This window comes from Gymnogyps californianus, unplaced genomic scaffold (assembly GCF_018139145.2).
Source record: "Gymnogyps californianus isolate 813 unplaced genomic scaffold, ASM1813914v2 HiC_scaffold_44, whole genome shotgun sequence".
NCBI classification, from domain to species: domain Eukaryota; kingdom Metazoa; phylum Chordata; class Aves; order Accipitriformes; family Cathartidae; genus Gymnogyps; species Gymnogyps californianus.
The window spans coordinates 304,255-323,617 of NW_026114334.1; the positions used below are offsets into that span (position 1 = coordinate 304,255).

Consider the following 19,363-nt stretch of genomic DNA (forward strand, 5'->3'; position numbering starts at 1 on the left):
AGCTCACACCCACAGCAGCAAACCTCAGCTGCCGACGGTAACCGCCGCGGGCTGCGGCAGTACCGCTAGTTTCCCCCCACAGCGAGAGCCGAGGGGCTCCGGCAAGGACGCGGAGGCAGATGCAAAGGTGCCGTGAACACCCTTGAGCACCCGCCAAGCACCCACCGCCCGCAGGCCCGCGGGCTGAGCCCGCCTCCCACCAGCGCCTGCCCAGGCGGCGGGCCAGAACGAAGACCGCGAAGAAGGCGGAGGGAGACCGAGAAGAAGGGCGAAGGGGCGAGAGGCCAGAAAGGGAGGGCCACTGACCGTGTCCAGGAGAGCGGGCGGCTCCGGCTGCGTCTCCTTCGCCGCGGGGCCGGGCGGCGGCGGGAAGTTGGGCTGAAAACCATCAGGTCGCTCTTGCCCGCGCCGTCCGCCACGCACAGGCTCCGGCTCTGGCGCTGCGAGTACGACCAGCTCCCCACTTCGCTGGCGCACACCAGCGTCGCCGGCCCGGGCCCCGACACCACGGCCGCCCGCGGCGACCACCGCGACGCCCCGTACAGCACCACCGCCAGCACGAACACGCTCGACACCGCGCAGATGGCCACCACCAGCCACACGTTCGTCGCCGACGCCGACGCCGACGCCGCCGCCGCGCCGCCCTCCGCGCCCGCCGCCGGCCGCAGCCCCGCTCCCGACGACGACGACGACGACGACGACGACGACGAGCCCGCGGCCGCCAGCGCCGCCTCGGCGCCCTCCACCAGCGACACGCTCAGCGTGGCCGTGGCCGAGCGCGCCGGCTCCCCGTGGTCCCGCACCACGATCACCAGCCTCTGCCGCGGGCCGTCCGCCTCCTCCAGCGCCCGCGCCGTGCTCACCTCGCCGCTGTACAGCCCCACGCGGAACGGGCCCTTCCCCCGCGGCTCCCACAGCTCGTAGCGCAGCCACGCGTTGTAGCCCGAGTCCGCGTCCACCGCCCGGATCTTCGCCACCACCTGCCCCGCCGGCGCCCCCCACGCCGCCCACGCCCACAGCGCCCCCGAGACCGGACCCGACGACGACCAGCCCGACGCCCCGGGCCCCGGCCCGACGCCCGGCGCCGGCAGCAGCGCCGGCGCGTTGTCGTTCTCGTCCACCACGAAGAGCTGCACCGTGGCGTTGCCGCACAGCGGCGGCTCCCCCGCGTCCACCGCCCGCACCTCGAACTCCAGCACCTGCACCTCCTCGTAGTCCAACGGACGCAGCGCCCACACGCGCCCGCTCTCCGCGTCCACCGACACGTAGCTCGACGCCGCCCGCCACCCCCCGCCCGCCCCCGCGCCCCCGCCCACGCCCTCCGCCACCGAGTACCTCACGCGCCCGTTCCCCGCCTCGTCCGCGTCCCGCGCCCACAGCCGCGCCAGCTCCGCGCCCGCCGCGTTGTTCTCCCGCGCCAGCACCGTGTACACGGCCTGCGCGAACGCCGGCGCGTTGTCGTTCACGTCCGACACCGGCACCCGCACCCCGCGGCTGCCGCGCAGCGGCGGCGCCCCGCCGTCCTCCGCCCGCACCTCCACCTCGTACTCCGACACCCGCTCCCGGTCCAGCGCCTCCCGCAGCACCAGCGAGTACGAGCCCGCGAACCTCGCCACCAGCCCGAACGGCGCCGGCGGCCACACCGCGCACCGCACCCGCCCGTTCGCCCCCGAGTCCCGGTCCGACACGCTCAGCAGCGCCACCACCGTCCCCACCGACGCGTCCTCCGGCACCGGCACCGACAGCGACGTCACCCACACCTCCGGCGCGTTGTCGTTCACGTCCACCACCTCCAGCTCCACGCTGCAGTGACCCGACAGCGGGGGCCAACCTTTGTCTCTCGCTTCGATTTGGATCTCGTGTAAACGGACGTCTTCAAAGTCCAGGGCGCCCGTGAGACGGATCTCGCCCGTCTTCGCATCAATGGTGAACAGGTCTCTGTTACCAGCAGGAACCGAACTGACGATGCTGTAAGAAAACTCCTGATTAAGACCCTCGTCCGGATCCGTGGCGTTCACTCGCACCACCAACGTCCCCTCCGCAGAGCTCTCCGACAGCTCCACTTTGTACACCAACTGGTTGAACTGGGGCGCGTTGTCGTTGGCGTCCAGCACCGAGATCACCAGCTCCATCGTGCCCGTCAGCGGCGGCCGGCCCCCGTCACTCGCCGTCACCAACAACCGGTGCACAGGCATCGTCTCGCGGTCCAGAGATTTCGCGAGCACCAGGAATACAGATTTCCTATTTTCATCCGAGGCTTTAACATCGAGCGTAAAGTGGTCGCTGGGGCTGAGTGTATAGGAGAGCTGCGCGTTGGCTCCAATGTCTGCATCCGACGCGCCCTCCAGCGGGAACCGAGAGCCGGGAGGGGAGTTCTCCGATAAACTGAGGTTTTTCCGGGCGGCGGGGAAGAGCGGGGCGTTGTCGTTGATGTCGGTGACCTCCAGCTCCACGTGGAAGACGCGCAGCGGCCGCTCCACCAGCACCTCCAGCCGCAGGGCGCACGGCGCGCTCTTCCCGCACAGCTCCTCCCGGTCCAGCCGCGAGCTCACCACCAGCGCCCCGCTCGCCCCGCTCACCTCCACGCTCGCCCGCCGGCCCTGCGCCACCAGCCGCAGCCGCCAAGCCTCCGCCTCGCCCGCCTCCAGGCCCAGGTCCTGCGCCAGCCGGCCCACCACCGTCCCGGCCTTCGCTTCCTCCGGCACCGAGTACCGCACCTGCCCGACGCCCAACGCCCACCCCGCCTGCAGCAACAGCACCCGCACCACCGCACCCCAACACACGCCCATCGCTGCCGCCGCCGCCGCCGCCGCCGCCGGCACCCGCCCGGGCCCGCACGGCTCCCCGCCGCCGCCCGGACGCACCGCCTCTCCTGCCCGCCCCGCGCCGCCCCCCCGCGCTCACAGCCGGGCTCTCCGCCGCACCGGCGCGGAGCCGCCTCGCCGCTCCGCCGCCGTTTCTGAGCCTGCAGCGACACCCTGTGCTGCTCCGCCGCCTCACACGCTCCCCACCAGCGCGCCCGCGCCGCTCATCTCCTCTCTCCTCTCTCCCTGCCCTTCGCCTCTTCCTTTCGCTTCTTTTTTTCTTGGTTTCTGTATTTTCTTTTCCCTTGCTTCTTTGCTCTTTCCTTCTTCCTTTCTCTTTCTTCTTTGCTCCTTCTTTCTTCCTACACTTATCTCTTTCTATTCCGTTCTCTCTTCTTCCCTTCTTTCCTACTATTTTTCTTCTCTTTCTTCTCCCTTCTCTTCCCTGATTCTCTTTCCACTGTCTTCTCTTTCCAAATTCTTTCTGCTTTCTTCTCTTTCCTCCTTCTCTTCCTTCTTGCCGTGCCCTATTCTTTCCTCCCCTTTCCCTTCCCTTTAAATCCTTCTCGCTTCTTTACCCCTGCTCGCAGCTCGTCGCTCGCCTCCGGCGCCGCGGCGGACACCCTCAAAGACGGAGCCATCAGCGCTAATTGCGGGCCATCAGCGCCGGAGCGCGGTACTCTAACCAAGCCGAAGGCTCTTAGGGATCAGCTCCCTTCAGCGGCTACAGCTAAGCTCCGTGTGTTTTCGTAATCTCGTCTATCGTTCGTTCGTTCGTTCGTTCCTTCCTTCCTTCCTTCCCTCCTTTCTTCCTTCCTTTCTCTCCCTCACCACCTTTCTGTGAACAGTGGTAGCGTCCGTGCATGCTAGTAAACTCATTTATCCTTTCTTCTTTTCTTGATCTTCTTTCTCTCTATTGCTCGCTTTCTTCTTGTTTGCTTTTCTTTCTCTCTGTTGTTTCTTCCTTCCTTCTTTCCTTCTCTGCTTTCTCCTCTTTCTCCTTCTCCTCTCTTCCCTGTCCTGCTCTCCCCTTCTCTTCTTCTTCCCTCTTTGCCTCTTCCATGTCTCCTTTACCAACAGCTTCTCTATATGACTACATCACCCTCGCCATGGAGCACGGACATGCCCTCTGCCAAGAGCTCTCATTCCTCTTCCTCAACACTTTTCATCAAGCCTTGCACAGTGTCTCTGAGTAGCGAGGACGCTGAAGTCCTCACCTCCATTCACCACGTAGAGATAACATCAGTGCATCCTGGTAATCTCCTCTGTCTGTCCGTCCGTCTATCCGTCCATCCTTCCTTCCTCATCCTTCTGTCTTGCTTCCCTGCTTGCTTTTTCCTTGCATACAGTCCTCTTTTCCCATCTTCCTTGCTCTTTCTTTCCTTCTCCTTTTTCTTCCTCCTTCCTTTCTCGTTCCTTTTCTCCTCCTTTTTCTTTCATCTCTTCCTTTCTCTTCCTTTCACCTTTTTCCTCTTTCCTCCTTTTCTTCGCTTCCTTTTTCTTTTTGCCCTCGCCCTACCCTATCCTTGACTCCCCTTCTCTTCTGATTCCAGCCTCCTCTCTTCTTTTCCACCTTTAACAAAACATTTTCTACACCACGCTCCACATGAAGCATGGACATGCCCTTTGGCAAGAGCTCACATTCCTCTTCCCTTCCACCTTCCATCCCTCCAGACAAGTTACAACTTTCCTCCTTTCCTCCAGTCTATGCAAGACACACAGACTGCCCCTCCACCTCCACCTCCCTCCCCTTCTCAAAGAACACCACACTCTTCAGCCTCCACTCCTCGCAAGGACCCAGCAAATAACACAGCAAGGCAATCATATGGCAAAGAACACCTCTGCTACATCACAACAGAATCCACCACCCTCTGTAACACAACACCAAGCCCCAGCTACTTCCACATCTCTGCAAGCAGGCTCCAAAGACTCCAAACAACCCAGGGGGGTCTTTCTTTAGGGAAATCAAACCCATCACAGCCAAGCACGATGATCCTGCAAGAAGGCTGAAAAAGCATGGGGTAACCACAGCTCCCGAGCACTCTTCATGTATCTCAATGAGGAGCTATTCCTCTGGCCTCCTTTTCCGCCTGCACACTGAATGGCAAACTCGTGCTTTCCCTTTCAGGGAGGCACGCACTGCCAGAACAACACAGGGCCATTAGTTCCCACGGAATACCTCCCACTCATTAGCAACACAGGGCCATTAGTTCCCACGGAATACCTCCCACTCATTAGCATCATCCACCCCTCACACACCCAAACAAAAGCCACAAGAGTAACACCACGGCATGTTCACTCAGAACATCCCCTTGGCTCCCAACACATCCACTCCATCAAATGGATTGCGGTCCCTCCTCCATCCGTGCTTGCTGCCGCCTGCTCACCCTGTGCCTGGGAGCAGCAGCAAAGGAACGAGAGCAGGCAGTGGTGCTTTGCTGCTCCAAACCTACAGGCATTACAATCCAGGCAACATTTGCTCGATCCAACATGAAGATACCACAACTAAACAGGAACAAAAGTACACCCGTCTCTCAAAACATCTCGTCTTTATGTACAAGACACATGTGAAGAAAACATCCACTTCAGGTGGGAGTGACTTACCTGTAGCATCACTGGTTGCTGCTTCTGAAAAGAACATTTTCAGGACAGGACATTTGGGTTTAAAGGATATTTCCCTTAACATTATCAGAGATTTCTGAGGTTGTTGGACAGAAAAAGAAATGACTCATGTTCTGCCAAAATGTTGAAACCATTGTACAGTCTGCTCCTTGAGCTCTGACCGGCTTGGTGCCGTGGCCACTTCCCTGGGGAGCCTGTTCCAGTGACTGACCACCCTCTCAGTCAAGAACCTTTTCCTAATGTCCAACCTGAACTTCCCCTGATGCAGCTTCCTACCTTTTCCTCATGGCCTATCGCTGGTGACCAGAGAGAGGAGATCGGCACCTCCCCTCCCTGCCCCCCTCGAGGAAGTTGTAGACTGCAATGAGGTCACCCCTCAGCCTTCTCTTCTCCAAGCTGAACAAACCAAGTGACCTCAGCTGCTCCTCATAAGTCTTGCCCTCGACACCTTTCACCATCTTGGTCACCCTCCTCGGCACACACTCTAATAGTCTGATGTCCTTCTTCTAGGGAGGCACCCAAAACTGCACACAGAACTCGAGATGGGGCGGCACCAGTGCAGTGTAGAGTGGACAATCACCTCCCTCAACCAGCTAGCCATGCTGGGCTTCATGCACCCCAGCACACGGCTGGCCCTTTTGGCTGCCAGGGCACACTCCTGACTCCTATTCAACTTACCATCCACCCAAACCCCCACGTCTCGTTCCGCAGGGCTGCTCGCCAGCCTCTCGTCCCCCAATTTGTACCTATAACCAGGATTACCCTGTCCCAGGGGCAGAACCCGGCACTTGCTCTTGTTACATTCCATACGGTTGGGGATTGCCCAGCTCTCCAGCCTATCCAGATCTCTCTCTAAGGCCTCCCTGACTGGCCGCCAGCCTGATGTAACCCCATTGACTCTGACTCTTTGACCCCGACCCATCAGCCAATTGCTCACCCAATGTATTAGGGACTTCTCTTATGACAAGCATTATGACAGCTGTATGAGGGACATTTTATCCAGAAGGATACTGTGAGAGACGGTTTCAAAAGCTTTGCTAAAATCCAAAAAACCCCACATCTACTGGCTTCCCTTGGGCAACTAGATGGGTGACCTTCTCATAAAAGGAAATTAACTTACTTAAACAGACTTTCCCTCGTGAACCGTGCTGGCTACGACCAATGACTGCAGTCTCTCTCAAGTGTTTTTCAATAACTCCTGGAACAACCTTCTCCATAATTTTTCCAGGCACTGAAGTGAGGCTGACAGGCCTGTCATTACCAGGCTCTTCCTTCTTACCCTTCCTGAAAATTGGGACAACTTTTGCTGGCTTCCACTCAACTGGGACCTCTCCAGACTTCCAAGACCGTGAAAAATAATGGAAAGAAGTCCCGCCATAACATCGGCCAGCTCCTTCAGTACCCTGGGATGAATCCCATTGGCCTCCACAGACTTATGTGCCTCCAGCTGGAGCAGCAAGTCTCAAACAAGTTCAGAGTTGGCTGGGAGCTTAGCATTCCCCCAGTCAAGGTCTTCCAACACAGGGCTCTGGGGGTCCCAGGGCCCATCATCGGTGTGAAAGACAGAGGCAAAGAAGGCATTAAACATCTCTGCTTTCTCTACACCCCTATTTGTGAGGAGGTCGACCTCATCAAGTAACGGACCGATGTTATCTCTGATCCTTCTTTGGCTGTGAACATATTTTACAAAGCCCTTTTTGTTGTCCTTCACACTGCTGCCAGCTTGAACTCTACTTGACCTTGGCCACGTGAATTTTCTCCCTACAGTGGCAAACAGCAGCTCTGTAGTCCTTCCCTGTCACCCATCCTTCCTTTCAATGTCCGCACACTTTCCTCTTCCACCTAAGTTCTAGAGGATCCCTGCTCAGCCAAGCCAGCCTTCTGCCCCGCTTGCTTGACTTCCGACACTTTCGAATTGCCTGCTCCTGCACTCTTAAGAGATGGCTCTTAAAAAGGGACCAGCATTCATGGACCCCACTACCTTCAAGAGCACATTCTCAGGGGACCTTACTAACTAGTTCCTTCAGCAGCCCCAGCTCTGCTCTCCCCATATCCAGGGTCAAACTTTTGCTGGCAGTTTTTCTCCTACTGACAATGATTTGAAACTCAACTACTTCATGGTCCATGTGACCCACACAGCCACCAAGCACCTCTTCACCCAGGAGTCCCTCTCTCTTTACAAACAACACATCCAGGAGGGCACCTTTGCTTCTCGGCTCCCTTAGTACCTGCACCAAGAAGTTATCTTCAACGTCCTGCAGGATTTTCCTGGACCTGTTTGGGTCTGCTGTATGATATTCCCAGTTGACGTCTGGGAAGTTAAAATTGCCCATAAGGAAAAGGGCAGCTGATCGAGAGACATCCCTTCATTCCTTGTAGTTTAATTCATCAGTGTGGTCATCCTGGCTGGGTGGTCGATAGTAGACTCCACAACAACAGCTGCTTTATTTGCTTTTCCCTTAATCCCTTACCCAAGGCTCTCGACCCTGTCGTCGCCAACTGCAAGCGCCATACAATCCAACCCCTCCCTTATATACAGCACCACCCGCCCGCCTCACCTGCCCTGCCTAGCCCTCCACAAGAGCCTAGAACCAGCCATCACGCCACACCAGTCACAGGACTCTTCCCACCAGCTTTCGCTTAGGCCAATGACGTCGTAGCTCTGGGACTGGGCCAAAGCTTCTAGCTCCTCTCCTTTATTCCTCATGCTCCACGCATTAGCATAGAGACATTTCAAATGTGTTCCAGTCTACTCAGCACATCGTGGAGCATGCTGAAGGACCTTGCTAGCACACTGTCCCTCACACGCTGGCGTGCTGCCCCAGGGCTTATCACTAGCAAGCCTCGTTTTATCCCTTTCCCCTTCAAATCTACTTTAAAGCTCTTTCAATAAGCCCTGCTAACTGGGTTTTTTAACAACATCAACGGCTCTGGAAGCTGCTACAGATGCCCACCACTACACAAGGACAGCACATTCAAGTGCTACCCTCCCACAACACCTTTCCCAAAACAACAGGGAAAAGGTTCATCAGACAGGATTCAGCACTCTGCATCTCACCAGCTCTTACCAACACATTTCCTACGTCACTCAGGCAGCAGCACAAGGGTCTCTCCCTGCTGAGATACATTCACAACCTCAAAAGAATCCCATTCCACTGCATTGAAAGGCAAGAAGAGAACAACTGAGCACAAGGCTATGCAGAACTTCTGGAGCTCCTGACAGGATTCCCGCCAAGTAGCACTCTCTGCCACAGCTCTTCTTGAGGTTTTTCAACTGGCATCCTCTTTCCCGTGCCCTGGGAAGCAGGATCTCCAGTTAAGCGGACATGCTTCACCTCTTCCCCAATGACACAGTCTGTGTTCTGACCCGCATCTCCATTTCCTCAGGCAAGACTCTTCCCCGCTCAAGGTCACCCTCCCCATGATGGATCCCTCCAATGGAAGTCATGCCCTTCTGTGACAGAAGGCCTCCAACTCCAGACCCTTGGGAGCCTGCAAAAGGATCCTGGGCAAGAACACTTCGTGCCCATCCTGCCTCAGGCTTTCCTCTAGGCATCCTCCATTCCCCACTCCGACACATGCGTTCTCAAGACAAGCACATCATCTCCCATTGCTGTCTTCTCATGACATGGCCCATGTCTTCCTAGATTTCCAGTTCCCACAGACAAGTCCTCCACTGCTCACAATCACTCGTCACAGCAAGAAACGCCAGGCCCTACTCATGCCACGTCCAACATTCACCTCTGCAACATGCCACAGTTTCCTTTCCCACCTCAAGCTTGCAGACCCTTCCATCAATGACACCACCATAAAAATCACACAGATGGTATCACATACACGGTGTCCCACACGCTCTCTGCTGCTGACCTGTCATGTTTGGCAAGGCTTCAGCTATCTCAGATGGAAATGTGGCAGAGCTGGGAGCAATACTCACACAAAGAAAACACCATGACTCTTTCACTTAGAACATCTCCTTGATGCCCAACACATCCATTCCATCAAATGGATTGGGGTCCCTCCCCCATATCTCCTGCTGCTGCCTGCTCACACTCTGCCTGGAAGCAGCAGGAAAGGAACGAGAGCAGGCAGTGGTGCTTTGCTGCTCCAAATCTAATGGCGTTATAATCCAGGCAACATTCGGTCAATCCAACATAAAGATACCACGACCGAACAGGAACAAAAGTACAGCTGTCTCTCAAACACATCCACTTTAGGTGGCAGCGACTTCCCTCTAGCATCACTGCTTGCTTCTTCAGAAAAGACACATTTTTCAGGGGAGGGGAACTGGTGAAAAAGAACATAGGAAATGAAAAAGAACATATGGAGGGCTGCAAAGCCACTCACTGCCTCACAGAATCTTCCCAGATGCGTCAACTTCACCCTGAATGCTTTTGCCTTTTCAGCAATCTCAGATGGAAACACCACAGAGCTGCACGTAAGAACGGAGTTCTTCAGGATTCTGTGATTAGAGCTGTGACAGCTCTGATCCCAGTCCACAGGGGTTTTTTTCTTTCAGAAAAACACACCAAATGCTGAAGCGCAAGCGGTCTCACGATGTCAACTGGGTGAGAGAATTGCTACGATGGAAAAAACAGAGCTGCGTTCCTGTGCAGGGTTGGTGTGTACGTGCACATATCTGAAGGAGTTAATAATGACAAGACGACACACCATCTCCTCCATGGCCAGCTCTGCAAGTGCACAAGTAAGGGAAGCTGAGCGCACAAAGATTAAACCCACCTCCCAAATCCTGCCTGAGGAGGTTGCTGTGATGGCAACACCAACAGCTGTGCAAGCTCCTGTAGATGCCCACCACTCCACAAGGACAGCACACTGAAGCACTATCCTCCCACAACATCTTTCCCAAAACACCAGGGAAAATATTCATCACTCTGCATGTCACCCCCTCTTACCAGCACATTGCCTTCGGCAGGCAGGCAGCAGCACAAGGGTCGGCCTCTGGTGCAAGGTACTCATAACCTCAACAGACATCGTGGGCATTTCAGTACCACACACTGTCTCAAGATCCAGAAGGCCTCCAACTCCAGACCCTCGCAGCGTGGGAAAGGATCCTGGGCAAGGAACACTTCACGTCCATCCTGCCTCAGGCTTTCCTCTAGGCATCCTCCATTCCCCCATCTGGACATGCATTCTCAAGACAAGCACATCATCTCCCATTGCTGTCTTCTCATGACATGGCCCATGGTCTTCCCAAGGATTTCCAATTCACACAAGTCTTTCCACTGCTCAAGGTCACCCTTCACATGAGCAGATGCCCAGGCCCTACTCGGTGCCACTGCCATTCATCACCTCTGCGACATGCCACTATTTCCTTTCCCACCTCAGGGCTCACTCCAGCATTTCAGACCCTTCCCCTGCATTGTAGCGATGGTGTCAGGGTAGCTCTAATGGCAAGTGGGCATTGATTTCCTTCTGTGAGAGGAACAAACCGAATGCCCGACGAGCACAAGCACTGTAAATGGATGAATACCTAATGCATAGGACAATGTGGGGGGTTTTTTTTAAAGAGAAGGTTTCCAAGTCTTCTATAAGGCTCTCAATGGCTGATCCAAATATTGAAAGACTAGCAAAACAGGCCAGCCTACGTCACACCACGTCACTTCTCCAGACAGGAACGGAAGTCGATAGCACGATTTGGCGGCGTGGGAAAGAAAAAAGAAAATTCCCGTTTCTCACACCTACCTTGCGTCACACTCCTCTCCCTGAACACTTATTTCTACCAAGTAGAGTGACAACATACTTGGAAAAACAACAGAGGAAAAGTCCGCAAAGCCTTCCCCACTTTCTTAATGACTCTGGTGGGAGAATCAAAAGGGAGAGATTACTCCACGGGGAGAGAAAGCCCTGAAGCCTCAATTGTCACCTCGCATCACGGCTCTTGCAGGGGACAATCACACAGGAGGAGGACAGACTTTCCACAAGAAAACTTTCCACATCTCATACCCAGCACAATCAGCACTCTGCAACGCGAATAAGGCACCAAATAGCGCCTGGGGCACGTCACCATCACAGCCTGCCTGTCTTGCACTCCTTCAGCAAGCTCGCGTGCAAACGCTACACACCCCCAAGCAAGAGCGTCTCGAAAGCTGATGTCGTGGCACCTCTCATCGCAGTCGGCAGCGATTTTACTCTACGGGAGAACAGCTCACACCCACAGCAGCAAACCCTCAGCTGCCGACGGTAACCGCCGCGGGCTGCGGCAGTACCGCTAGTTTCCCCCCACAGCGAGAGCCGAGGGGCTCCGGCAAGGACGCGGAGGCAGATGCAAAGGTGCCGTGAACACCCTTGAGCACCCGCCAAGCACCCACCGCCCGCGGCCCCGCGGGCTGAGCCGCCTCCCACCAGCGCCTGCCCAGGCGGCGGGCCAGAACGAAGACCGCGAAGAAGGCGGAGGGAGACCGAGAAGAAGGGCGAAGGGGCGAGAGGCCAGAAAGGGAGGGCCACTGACCGTGTCCAGGAGAGCGGGCGGCTCCGGCTGCGTCTCCTTCGCCGCGGGGCCGGGCGGCGGCGGGAAGTTGGGGCTGAAAACCATCAGGTCGCTCTTGCCCGCGCCGTCCGCCACGCACAGGCTCCGGCTCTGGCGCTGCGAGTACGACCAGCTCCCCACTTCGCTGGCGCACACCAGCGTCGCCGGCCCGGGCCCCGACACCACGGCCGCCGCGGCGACCACCGCGACGCCCCGTACAGCACCACCGCCAGCACGAACACGCTCGACACCGCGCAGATGGCCACCACCAGCCACACGTTCGTCGCCGACGCCGACGCCGCAGCCGCCGCCGCGCCGCCCTCCGCGCCCGCCGCCGGCCGCAGCCCCGCTCCCGACGACGACGACGACGACGACGACGACGAGGAGCCGCGGCCGCCAGCGCCGCCTCGGCGCCCTCCACCAGCGACACGCTCAGCGTGGCCGTGGCCGAGCGCGCCGGCTCCCCGTGGTCCCGCACCACGATCACCAGCCTCTGCCGCGGGCCGTCCGCCTCCTCCAGCGCCCGCGCCGTGCTCACCTCGCCGCTGTACAGCCCCACGCGGAACGGGCCCTTCCCCCGCGGCTCCCCACAGCTCGTAGCGCAGCCACGCGTTGTAGCCCGAGTCCGCGTCCACCGCCCGGATCTTCGCCACCACCTGCCCCGCCGGCGCCCCCCACGCCGCCCACGCCACCAGCGCCCCCGAGACCGGACCCGACGACGACCAGCCCGACGCCCCGGGCCCCGGCCCGACGCCCGGCGCCGGCAGCAGCGCCGGCGCGTTGTCGTTCTCGTGCCACCACGAAGAGCTGCACCGTGCGTTGCCGCACAGCGGCGGCTCCCCGCGTCCACCGCCCGCACCTCGAACTCCAGCACCTGCACCTCCTCGTAGTCCAACGGACGCAGCGCCCACACGCGCCCGCTCTCCGCGTCCACCGACACGTAGCTCGACGCCGCCCGCCACCCCCGCCCGCCCCCGCGTCCCCGCCCACGCCCTCCGCCACCGAGTACCTCACGCGCCCGTTCCCCGCCTCGTCCGCGTCCCGCGCCCACAGCCGCGCCAGCTCCGCGCCCGCCGCGTTGTTCTCCGATCCGCCCAGCACCGTGTACACGGCCTGCGCGAACGCCGGCGCGTTGTCGTTCACGTCCGACACCGGCACCCGCACCCCGCGGCTGCCGCGCAGCGGCGGCGCCCCGCCGTCCTCCGCCCGCACCTCCACCTCGTACTCCGACACCCGCTCCCGGTCCAGCGCCTCCCGCAGCACCAGCGAGTACGAGCCCGCGAACCTCGCCACCAGCCCGAACGGCGCCGGCGGCCACACCGCGCACCGCACCCGCCCGTTCGCACCCCGAGTCCCGGTCCGACACGCTCAGCAAGCGCCACCACCGTCCCCACCGACGCGTCCTCCGGCACCGGCACCGACAGCGACGTCACCCACACCTCCGGCGCGTTGTCGTTCACGTCCACCCCCTCCAGCTCCACGCTGCAGTGACCCGACAGCGGCGGTGTCCCTTTGTCTCTCGCTTCAATGCGAAAATCAAATATCCTGACTTCTTCGAAGTCCAGGGCGCCCGTGAGACGGATCTCCCCCGTCTTCGATTGACGGTAATCACATCTCTTCCTCTCACGGGAAGAAGTTGGTCGCGGTGTAGGTCACCTCACTGTTAATCCTCACGTCCGAATCCGTGGCGTTCACCCGCACCACCAGCGTCCCCTCCGCAGCGCTCTCCGGCAGCTGCACTTTATACACCGACTGGTTGAACTGGGGCGCGTTGTCGTTCACGGTCCAGCACCGAGATCACCAGCTCCATCGTGCCGTCAGCGACGGCCGGCCCCCGTCACTCGCCGTCAACACCAACCGGTGCACAGGCATCGTCTCGCGGTCCAGAGATTTCGTTAAACAAGATCGGGTACAAACATTTCGCTCATTCGATTTCTGTAAATCAGACGGAAATGTTCGCTGGGGCTGAGTGTGTAGGAGAGCTGCGCGTTGGCTCCGATGTTCTGCATCCGACGCGCCCTCCAGCGGGAACCGAGAGCCGGCAGCGTGGTGAATTCCGCGATGCTGAGGTTTTTCCGGGCGGCGGGGAAGAGCGGGGCGTTGTCGTTGATGTCGGTGACCTCCAGCTCCACGTGGAAGACGCGCAGCGGCCGCTCCACCAGCACCTCCAGCCGCAGGGCGCACGGCGCGCTCTTCCCGCACAGCTCCTCCCGGTCCAGCCGCGAGCTCACCACAGCGCCCCGCTCGGCCCGCTCACCTCCACGCTCGCCCGCCGGCCCTGCGCCACCAGCCGCAGCCGCCAAGCCTCCGCCTCGCCCGCCTCCAGGCCCAGGTCCTGCGCCAGCCGGCCCACCACCGTCCCGGCCTTCGCTTCCTCCGGCACCGAGTACCGCACCTGCCCGACGCCCAACGCCCACCCCGCCTGCAGCAACAGCACCCGCACCACCGCACCCCAACACACGCCCATCGCTGCCGCCGCCACCGCCGCCGCGCCGGCACCCGCCCGGGCCCCGCACGGCTCCCCGCCCGCCGCCCGGACGCACCGCCTCTCCTGCCCGCCCCGCGCCGCCCCCCGCGCTCACAGCCGGGCTCTCCGCCGCACCGGCGCGGAGCCGCCTCGCCGCTCCGCCGCCGTTTCTGAGCCTGCAGCGACACCCTGTGCTGCTCCGCCGCCTCACACGCTCCCCACCAGCGCCCGCGCCGCCGGCCCCGCGCCGCTCATCTCCTCTCTCCTCTCCCTGCCCTTCGCCTCTTCCTTTCGCTTCTTTCTTGTCCTCTTTTTTTTCCCCCGCTCCTTACTTCTTTTCTTCCTCGCGTGCTAGTCTTTGCTTGCACAGATTCCTTTCCTTCCTCTTCCTCTGTCTTTTCTTCTTTTCTCTGTCTTCCTTCCTTCAATGCTCTTTGTTCGTTTCTTTCTTCCGCTCTCTTTCCTTTCTTTTTCTTTTTCTTTTCTATTTTCTTTTCTTTTCTTTTTTTTTTTTCCTTTTCTTTCTTTTCTTTTCTTTTCTTTCTTTTCTTTCTTTTTTCTTTTCTTTTCTTTTCTTTTCTTTTTTTTTCTTTTCTTTTCTTTCCTTTCCTTTCCTTTCCTTTCCTTTCTTTCTACTCTCTTCTCTTTCCTCCGTCTCCTTCCTTTTTCTTTTGTTCTGTCTCCTTTTTCGCTTCCTTCTTCTTTGCGATCTTGCCCTGCACGCGCCCTCTTCTTGCCTTCCCCTTTTGCTGCTCCTTCCCTGCTTCTCTCTCTTTACCTCCGCTCGCAGCTCGTCGCTCGTCTCCGGCGACGCGGCGACACCCTCACAGGCACGGAGCCATCAGCGCTAGTTGCGGGCCATCAGCGCCGGAGCGCGGTACTCTAACCAAGCCGGAGGCTCTTAGGGGACCAACTCCCTTCAGCGTCTAGTAAGGTCGGTGCACGCTGGTAAATCTCCTCTACGATTTCGGGGTCCTTTCGCGCCTTTGTCATCTTCCTTTCTTACCTTAATTACTTCCTTGCTTCATTCCTTCCTAGCTTTTTTCCTTCTTCCTTCCTTTCTTTCTCTTCCTCTCTTTCCTTCTTTCTTTCCTCCTTCTCTGTCCCTCAAACCACCTTTCTGTGAACAGTGACAGCGTCGGTGCAGTGTACTAAACTCATTTATCGTCTCTTCCTTTCTCGGTCTTCTTTTTTTCTACTACTGCTTGCCTCGTTCTTGTTTGCTTATCTTTCCATCCATTGTTCCTTCCTTCTTTCCTTCTCTTCTTTCCCCTCTTTCTTCTCGTCTTCTCTTCCCTGTCCTCCTCCCCCTCCTTTCACTTTTTCTTCCCTCTTTTGCTCTTCCTTGTCTCCTTTACCAAACAGCTTGTCTAGATGACTACATCCGGCTTCTCAGCCATGGAGCACGGGACATGCCCCTGGGGCAAGAGCTCTTTCCTTCTTCCTCAACACTTTCACCAAGCCTTGCACACCCTCCTGAAGTACGACCTCAGCTCCATTCAGCAGGAAGAGAGAACGTTGGTGCATGCTAGTAATCCCCTCTAATCAATCTCTTCCTTCCTTCCTTCCTTTGCTCTTCCTTCTTTCTTTATTCCTTACTTGCTTTCTCCTTACATACAGTCCTTCCTTTCCTTCTTCCTTTCTCGTTCTGCCTTCTTTCTTTCTCTTTCATCCTTCTTTTCTCTCTCTGCCTTTTTCTTTTTGCCTCGCCCTGCCCTATCCTTGCCTCCTCTTCTCTTCTCCTTCCCATAACTTGCTCCTTCTTCTCTTTTTCGCCTTTACCAGAATATTTCCTACATGTCTGCACCACGTTCGACAAGAAGCACGGGCATGCCCTTTGGCAAGAGCTCGCATTCCTCTTCCCTTTCCACCTTCCATCCCTCCGGACAGGGAACAACCTTCCTGCTTTCCGCCACTCTGTGCAAGACAGACAGACTGCCCCTCCACCTCTCCTTTCCTTCTGGAAGAAGGAAACACTCTTCACCCTCCAGCACTCTCAAGGACCCAGCAAGTAACAGAGCAAGGCCCGTTATCGAGACCACCTGAGGAACTAAGTTTACGGTCGCATCCAGAGAGTGGTGCTCAACGGCTCAATGTCGCGATGGAGATCAGTGACGAGTGGTGTCCCTCACGGACCCCTATGGGGACCAGTACTGTTTAATATCTTCAATATCAACATAGACAGTGGGATCGAGCGAACCCTCAGCAAATTTGCAGGTGACACCAAGCTGAGTGGTGCGGTTGACACGCCTGAGGGATGGCATGCATTCGGAGGGACCTGCCCAAGCTTGAGAAGTGGGCCCATGTGAACGTCATGAGGTTCAACAAGGTCAAGTGCAAGGTCCTGCACCTGGGTCGGGGCAACCCCCGGTATCAATACAGGCTGGGGCATGAAGGGATTGAGAGCAGCCCTCCCGAGAAGGACTTGGGGTACTGGTGGAGGAAAAAGTGGGCAAGAGCCAGCAATGTGCACTCACAGCTCAGAAAGCCAACCGCATCCTCACGAGCATCAGAAGAAGCGTGGCCAGCAGGCTGAGGGAGGGCATTCTGCCCCTCTACTCCGCTCTGGTGAGACCCTACCTGCAGTACTGCATCCAGCTCTGGGGTCCTCAGCACAGGAAAGACATGCACCTGTTGGAGTGGGTCCAGAGGAGGGCCACAAAAATGATCAGAGGGATGGAACACCTCTCCTAGGAGGAAAGGCTGAGAGACTTGGGGTTGTTTAGCCTGGAGAAGAGAAGGCTCTGGGGAGACCTCTTTGGGGCCTTTCAATACTTCAAGGGGGCTTCTAAGATGGGGACAGACGTTTTAGCAGGGCCTGTTGCGATAGGATAAGGGGCAATGGTTTTCAACTACAAGAGGGTAGATTCCACTAGATATAAGGATCAAAGGTTTTATAATGAGGGTGGTGAAACACTGGAACAGGTCGCCCGGAGAGGTGGTCGATGCCCCATCCCTGGAAACCTTCAAGGTCAGGCTGGACAGGGCTCTGAGCAACCTGGTCTTCTTGAAGATATCCCTGCTCATTGCAGGGGGGTTGCACTACATGACCTTTAGGGTCCCTTCCAACCAAAACCATTCTATGATTCTGTGATGCTATGATATGACCATGAATATCTCTGCTACATCCAAAAGAATCCACCACCTTCTGAAAAACAAGACCAAGCCCCACGTACTTGGATGTCTCATGAAAGCAGGCTCCAAACAGTCCAAACAACCCAGGCGAGTCTTCCATTCAGGAACTCAAACCCATCACAGCCCAGCACGACAATCCTCCAGAAGGCCGAAAAAGCACGGGGCAACCACAGCTCCTGAACACTGCCCTTGTACCTCAATGAAGAGCTATTCTTCTGGCCTCATTTTCCACCTGCATGATGAATGGCCAGCTCTTGCTTCTCCTTTCAGGTAGGCATGCACTGTCAGAACAATGCACCAAGAACCTCCGTTCCCAGGGACTTTGTCGTGGTTTAACCCCAGCCAGCAACTAAGCACCACGCAGCCGCTTCCCCCTTCCCCCTCCCAGTGGGGTGAGGAGGAGGAAAGAGGGGAAAAAAAAAGTAAAACTCGTGGGTTGAGATAAGAACAGTTTAATAACTAAAGTAAATATAATACTAACAATAGTAATAATGAAATATAATAATAATCATAGTAATGAAAAGGAATATAACAAAAAAGGAGGGGGAGGAAGGGAAAACAAACAAACAAAAAAAACCCCACCAGTGATGCACAATGCAATTGCTCACCACCCACTGACCAATGCCCAGTTAGTTCCCGAGCCACGATCCCCACCTCCCGGCCAACTCCCCCCTGTTTATATACTGGGCATGACGTTCCATGGTATAGAATAACCCTTTGGCTAGTTCAGGTCAGCTGCCCCGGCTCTGCTCCCTCCCAGCTTCTTGCACACCTGCTTGCTGGCAGAGCACGGGAAACTGAAAAGTCCTTGGCTGAAGATAAGTGCTACTTAGCAACAACTAAAACATCGGAGTGTTATCAACATCATTCTCACACTAAATCCAAAACACAGCACTGTACCAGCTACTAAGAAGAAAATTAACTCTGTCCCAGCCGAAACCAGGACAGACTTCAATCCCCACGGAATACCTCTCACTCATTAGCATCATCCACCCCTCACACACCCAAACAAAGGCCACAAAGGTAACACCACGGGTTTTTTCCATGAGAACATTCCCTGGATCCCAACACATCCACTCCGACAAACGCATTGGGGTCCCTCCTCCATCCGCGCTGCTGCCGCCTGCTCACCCTGTGCCTGGAAGCAGCAGGAAAGGAACAAAAACAGGCAGTGATGCTTTGCTGCTCCAAACCTACAGGCATGACAATTCAGGCAACAGTCCGTCGATCCAACATGAAGATACCATGACTAAACAGCAACAAAAGTACAGCTGTCTCTCAAACTCATTCTCTTCAGATATGAGCAACTTACCTGTAGAATCACTGCTTGCTTCTTCAGAAAAGAAACATTTTCAGGGGTGGGGAATTGGTTCTAAGGGACATTTTCCCCTAATGTTATCAGCTCATACTGGTGAAGCTGGACAGAAAAAAAGACTCTTGTTCTCCAAAAGCCTTGAAATCCCTGGACAGTGCGCAGTGCTCCCTTATACGTTTCTATCACAGGGGAAGCAGGAGCAACGCCTGAAAGCTAAGGACATTCTCTCAACATCAGCCTCAGCTCAGGAGACTGGAAAAGCCTCCCCCACACTCATGGCCAACTGCCTGAAACTCTGCCACCCGACAGCAGCTGCCAAAATTCAGCAGTCTGCAGCTCATCCACCGTTACCAACACATTGCCAATGTGAGAGAAGAACAAACAAAGCGTGGGAGGTCTTGGTAAGAGGGAGAAGAAAACCAAAGGATTCAATTCCACTGTATTGAAACCCAAGCTTTGCCAACATCTTGAATACAGAGAGCACTTCTTTCTCTCTCTGGTAAGGCTAAGACCAGAGAAATGACCGAGGAGAGGTT

General features: G+C 56.9%; 1 protein-coding gene and 2 pseudogenes across 1 annotated transcript; all 3 read right to left on the reverse strand.

Annotated features, from left to right (window-relative positions):
- Window positions 1-24: 24 nt before the first annotated feature.
- LOC127028835 (protocadherin alpha-2-like) lies at window positions 25-2,789 on the reverse strand. The gene is given in 2 exon segments (XM_050914509.1): window positions 25-380; window positions 383-2,789. Coding segments are annotated over 2 exon segments (2,763 nt in total).
- Window positions 2,790-7,423: 4,634 nt separating this feature from the next.
- On the reverse strand, window positions 7,424-14,377 carry LOC127028836 (protocadherin alpha-2-like; annotated as a pseudogene).
- Window positions 14,378-18,884: 4,507 nt separating this feature from the next.
- Window positions 18,885-19,363, reverse strand: part of LOC127028837 (protocadherin alpha-6-like) — a 2,920-nt pseudogene continuing 2,441 nt past the window's right edge.